The sequence below is a fragment of the Myotis davidii genome, unplaced genomic scaffold (assembly GCF_000327345.1).
Source record: "Myotis davidii unplaced genomic scaffold, ASM32734v1 scaffold38, whole genome shotgun sequence".
In the NCBI taxonomy this organism is placed as follows: Eukaryota; Metazoa; Chordata; class Mammalia; order Chiroptera; family Vespertilionidae; genus Myotis; species Myotis davidii.
The window spans coordinates 6,994,145-7,000,743 of NW_006291383.1; the positions used below are offsets into that span (position 1 = coordinate 6,994,145).

Genomic DNA, 6,599 nt, shown 5'->3' on the forward strand with positions numbered 1-6,599 from the left:
TCTGTGAGATGGTGTAGGCCAGGCTGAGGTTCCCCTTCCCACAGCCCACAAATTTCATGCACCAGGTCTCTAGTGTGTGTGTGTGTGTGTGTGTGTGTGTGTGTGTTTTATTGATGACTTCTGAAAACATCTTTCTTTAAATATTGGAATTAATGACCACTTTCCTATATAAAAATATTTTAATTATAGGAGTACCATGCTTACAGTAAAAATGCAAATATTACACAACTATAAAAACTATAGTCTTCCCCACTTCTTTTCTATCCAATGTTCATATAGATATTTCCAGACTTTTGTCTACCAAAAGCCTATTTTCTTACTTAAGTATCTATTTCAAATCAACCACTTAGCTTAAAAATAGAAACCTGAAACTCACTAATTACTTTAAGTTACTCTGATTATTTCAAAAGTACAAAACATACACATATACAAAACACACATATAAAACTATCGAAATGTTCCTAAATTTTAAGTACTAAGGTAACTGGCAATGAGATTAGACTTAAAAATTCAAGGCTCCAACTCAAAAAGTTCCAAACGGTTTAAATTGCCAACACCAAAAGATGGTTTGGGCTGGCAGCCAGGGGACAAACCATTGAGTGTGAATCAAACAGTACCTGTTGAAAGGAATCCTCAAACAATGTTTTTCTTGTTACTGTAATCTTTATGTGCTGTGGCATGGCCAGTTGCTGAAATATAAAAATGACTTAAGTCAACTCTCACCATTTAAAATGGCCTATCACAAAACCAAAAGGGTAAAGTTTTATTTACTTTTATTTTTGCTTACAAAAACAAGTAGACTCTGAATATGACACTATATTCAATAATGTTTAAACATGCATTTGTAAGCCTTCATGCTAATTATATATCATTTAATATATATAAAACACAGAGGAAAAACAAAATTTCATATGCACACAGCTTACTGAGTCAAATCTTTAATTTTATTTTCAAAACACTAATTCAGATTACTCTTGCTTGTCCAGTTAATTGTTTGAAGTTTAAAAATATTCATCATAGTTATTTTAAATAGTACATTAATTTTATTTCGAACCCACATTGAAATGATTCAGTAAATATTTACATATCAGAAATATCTGATCACATCTAAGAAAAATGCTCTGAATATAACCATACATATGTATCAAAGTAATACATATATGTATGTATCTAGCAAATGCTAGCTATGAAAGGAACCAGTTATAATTTATACATCAGAAGATGTTTTAACTCATTTGAGGATTTCTGCAATCTGAACATAATGGTTACTAGAAAGAGAGTAGCACTGTTTTCTTATCTGAATTGTTTCAAATTTATTATTGTGGACAAAAGCCATAAATTATCTAATTAATAGATCTATTTCTTTGCCTTAAAAATAGGAGAAAGAGCCCTAGCGAGTTCGGCCAACAGACTAAAGGGTCCTGGGTTCAATTCTGGTCAAGAACACATATCTCAGTTGCAGGTTTGATTCCCAGCCCTGGTTGGGGCACGTGCAGGAGGCAACCAATTGATGTGTCTCTCACATCAATATTTCTCTCACTTTGTCTCTTCCCCTACCTTCCACTCTCTCTAAAAAAAATATATAAATGAATGGAAAAAATATCCTCCAGTGAGGATTAAAAAATAAAAATAGAGATTCTGATGTTTCCCATTTTACCTGCTTTTCTATGAGTTAATTATTTTCATAATCACTGACTATAAGTAACAGAAACAAAAGAAAGGGAGCATAGAAATATAGACCCAATACTAACCTGACACCAGAACCGGAAATACTGAAACTTTGCCTTAAAGTCCCGTACATAGGCTATTTGGGGTCCATTGTCTCTGAGGAAGAATGGAAATATGACATATATAGCTGCTTGTAAGATAAAATATTGAAGGAAAGCAAAATACCACACTCCCTCAGTATTGAGCAATCAAATACAAAAACACCCTAGTATAGCAAAATCCCACTACCACTTTTTAAAATTTTTATTTCCCAGGATAATTTTTAAGTAAAAGACAAAAATAAATTTTCGTTTGTTGAAAGCCAATGTTGTGGGATTTTTCTCTTATATACAGCCAAATCTAACAGGACTAGGTAAAGTAGGTTCTATCTGAGAATGTAGTCTATCCCCCATATCCATTCTTTCCTTTGTCCTTAAATCAGACTGTTAATTTTTACCTGGGCAGACTGCTACCTAGGATAGACTACATTTCCCAGTGGGGCTGTGAGACTTAACAGTGACTAATGAGTTGTAAGTTGAAGTGTTGCATAGGACTTCAAGGAAGGCTCTTTTAAAGAGAGCTGAGAGAGCTGAAAAAATATTTTTTTCTTTTTTCAATTTGTTCTTCTTATTCCAGCCTACAGTATAATTATGACAGCTGAAGTCTCAACAGCTATCACAAACTATGAGGTAACTGTGAGGATTATAGATCACGGTCTGGGATGGCAGAACAGAAAGGAAGAAGCCTAGACCACTGATGACACACCCTGGCGCTATAAAACTCAACCTGAAAGTCACTTTTCCCCTGGAATACTTTTAATTTCATTCTCTAAATGTTCAATATAGAAATACAATTAATTCTGTATACTGACTTTGTATCAGACCATACTGTTACATTTACTTACTAGATCTAGAATTTTTTTTCTAGATTCCTTATGAGTTTCTATATACATAATTATCTGAGTGAAAAAAGGACAGTTTTACTTTTTGCTTTCCAATCTATTTTTTTTCTTCCTTTCTCTTATCTCATAGCACTACCAATACAATGTTGAATGGAAGTAGTGACAGAACATATCCTTGTCTTATTTGATCTTAAGTGTGATGTTGATTGTAGGCCTCTTGTAAATATTATTTTTCAAGTAAGAAAGTTTCCAAGGCAGCTGAGAGTTTATCATAAATTGGCACTGTATTTTGTCAAATTATCATGATTTTTCTCTATTAATCTATTAATGTGGTAAATTACACCAATTGATTTTTATATGTAAAATCAATCTTGCATTCCTGGGATATATTCCACATGATGATAGTGTAATATTCCTTTTCTATCTTGCTAAATTTAATTTGCCTTTATTTTGTTAAGGATTGTTACCTTCTGTTCATATAAAGATTACTCAAAAATTTTTTTATAATGTTTTTGTCTGATTTTGGTATGAGGGTTATAGAAACCACATAAAATTAGTTAGGAAAGGTTCCTATCTCTTATATTTTATGACAGAATTTGAACAGGATATTATTTGTTACTTATATAGAATTTTGATAAAATTTACCAGTGAAGCTATCTGGTCAAGAATTTCCTGTTTGGAAAATTATTTATTATGAATTCAATTTCTTTACCACATATACGGCTATTCAGATTTATTTCTTCTTATGTCCATTTCGGTGACTTGTGTCTTTGAAGGAATTTGCCCATTGGATCTAAATGTCAAATTTATTGGCATAAAGTTGTTCAAAATATTATCTTACTAGAGGCCCAATGCATGAAAATTTGTACAAGAGTAGGCCTTCTTTCCCCCAGCTGCCGGCACCAGCTTCCCTCCAGAACCCGGGACCTGGGCTTCCCTCCTCCCGCTGCCTGCAGGCACCAGGACTGCAGCTGGCTTCGCCTGGGCCACCTGTAGGCACCTGGGACCCCGGCTGGCTTCACCCAGGCCCCAGCTTTGTCAGGAAGGACATCCGGAAGGACCTCTGGAAGACATCTGGTCTAATTAGCATATTACCCTTTTATTAGTATAGATTATCTTCTTTTCATGTCTATGGGATATAGCGATGTTCCTTCACTTTCTAATATATTAGTAATTTGTTTTCTCCTTTTGTCTCTCAGGTTTACTAGGGGTTATCAATATTATTCATCTTTCTCAAAGATCCAACTTCTAGCTTTGCTTTCTCTATTGTTTCATATTTTCATTTCATTATTTTCTGCTTTTATGCTAATTACCTTTCTTGTGCTTATTTGGGTTTTAATTAACTTTTCTTTTTCCATCTTCTTAAATATTTGAAGCAGGATGATTGATTTGATACCTTTATTTTCTAATCTACTCTTTCAAGCAATAAATTTGTCTCTGAAGACTACTTTTGTTAAATCCCACAAGCTGAGATATGTTGTATTTTTATTATCAGTAAGTACAAAAGTATTTCCTAATTCTTTGTGATTACTTCTCTGAGCCATGGATTATTCAGTAGTGTGCTATGTAAGTCCCACCGGAACATTTTTAAATGATGGAAAGAAATATACTTCTGTATTATATAGGCCACTATTGTTTTGAGGTTTTCTGTTATATGTACCCAAATGTAATTATAATTGAAATGAATGATCTAAAATGACCTATTTATAATTTATTTCCATACATAAATCATTTCTGATTTCATTAATACCTAATTGGCTTGATTTCCTAGTGCTGCTTTAAACATGAAAGTTTTTAATACACAAAAAGTATAAAATTAAAAAGTAATGAGCGGTCAGGATAGTCCTGACGTCAAGCCAGACAAAAAAACTACAAGAAAAGGAAACTACAGACCAATATCTCTTATGAACACTAATACAAGAATTCTCAACAAAATACTAGCACACTAAATTCAATAGATTAAAAGGAGTAAAATTTTAATACTTTTGACAAAGTGGTATTTATCTTAAAATGCAAAGTTGGTTCAATATATGTATAACAAAATCAATGTAATCCACCACACATTAATAACAAAGGGGAAAAATCATCTCAATGCAAATAAAAGTGTTTGATAAAATTCAACACCCTTTCATGATTTAAAAAATAACCCACAACAAACTAGGACTAGAAGGAAACTGCCTCAACAAAAAATAACATTTATCAATATCCCACAGCTCATATTATACTCAATGGTGAAAGAATGAAAACTTTCCCACTAAGATAGGGAACAAGGCAAGGATGCCTACTTTCACCATTTCCATTCAACATAGTATTAGAAGCTCTAGCCAGAATAATTAGGCAAGACAAAGAAATAAAAGGCATCCAAATTGGAAAGTAAAAATTATCTGTTTAAAGATATGATCTTATATACAGAAAACCCTAAAAATTCCAGATTAAAAATATCCATTAGAATAAGGAAATTCAGCAAAGTAGGATATAAAACAATACACAAAAATCAGTTGCACTTCAATAAACTAATAAACTAAGAAAACAATTCCATTTACAGTAGCACCAAAAATGACAAAACAGTCTGGCCAGTGTTGTTCAGTGGTTGTGCAGTGATCCATGAACCAGGAAGTCACCGTTTGATTTCTGGTCAGGGCACATGCCTGGGTTGCAGGCTCAATCCTGCAGTAGGGAGCACGCAGGAAGCAGCTGATCAATGAGTCTCTCTCATTATTGATGTTTCTCTCTCTCTCTCCCTCTCCCTTACTCTCTGTGAAATCAAGAAAAACAAGCAAATAAACAAAAAAACCAACAAAACATTTAGGAATTAACTTAACAAAGAGAATAAAAGGCTTCCACACTGAAAACTATAACACACTGTGTAAAGAAATTAAAGGCAAATAAATAAATGTAAACATAGCCTATGTTGATGGATTAGAAAACTTGACATTGAAACAGCGGATAGAGCATCAGCCTGCAGATTGAAGGGTCAGGGTTCAATTCAGGTCAAGGGCACATACCTTGGCTGCAGGCTCCTCAATGGCCCAGGCCCTGGTCAGGGCTCGTGCAGGAGGCAACTAATCGATGTGTTTCTCTCACATTGATATTTCTCTCTAGCTTTCCCTCTCTCTTCCACTCTCTCTAAAAATCAATGGAAAAATATCCTTGGGTGAGGATTTAAAAAAAAAAGAAAAAGAAAGAAAAACGAAGTTGGAGGACTCACATTTCCTAATTTCAAAATTTAATACAAAGCAATAGTAATCAAAATAGTGTGGTACAAACTAAAGACAGATATACAGACAACAGGATAGAACGTCTAGAAATAAACCCTTGCATATATGGTCAAATGATTTCAAAAAGGGTGCCAAAACCATTCAATGGGGAAAGGACAGTCTTTTCAACAAATGGTGCTAGGAGAACTGGATATCCATATGCAAAAAAATGAAATTGGACCTTTACCTCCATTGCAAAAATTAACTAAAAATGGATCCAGGACCTAAATATAGGTGCTGAAGCTACACAACTCTTAGGCAACACATAAAATGAAAGAAGATATTTGTAAATGACATATCTGACAAGGTTTAGTATCTAGAATATATAGAAAATTTCTAAAACTCAAAAAACAGCCAAAACCGGTTTGGCTCAGTGGATTAGAGCGTCGGCTTGCGGACTGAGGGGTCCCAGGTTCGATTCCGGTCAAGGGCATGTACCTGGGTTGCGGGCACATCCCCAGTGGGGAGTGTGCAGGAGGCAGCTGATCGATGTTTCTCTCTCATCGATGTTTCTAACTCTCTATCCCTCTCCCTTCCTCTCTGTAAAAAATCAATAAAAAATATTTAAAAAAAAGATTTCAAAAATGTTTTTTAAAAAAAATTAAAACTCAAAAAACAACTCTATTAAAAAATGGGCAAAGAAAAAAAAAGGCAAAGGACTTGAACAGACCTTTCTTCAAAGATATACAAATGCCAATAAGCACATGAAAAGATGTTCAACAACATCCTCAGTG

The 6,599-nt window shown here is 33.9% G+C and overlaps 1 protein-coding gene across 5 annotated transcripts in view; it reads right to left on the reverse strand.

Moving 5' to 3' along the window:
- The window catches only part of ITCH (itchy E3 ubiquitin protein ligase), a 120,935-nt gene that overhangs the window by 22,639 nt on the left and 91,697 nt on the right, over nt 1–6,599 (reverse strand). For all 5 annotated transcript variants that reach the window (XM_015564486.1, XM_006764581.2, XM_015564485.1 and 2 more), the window contains 2 exons: nt 1,752–1,824; nt 618–689 (listed from right to left, as the gene is read on the reverse strand). In XM_015564486.1, the coding sequence (XP_015419972.1) occupies nt 618–689; nt 1,752–1,824 (145 nt within the window). The remainder of the gene's footprint in view (nt 1–617; nt 690–1,751; nt 1,825–6,599) is intronic.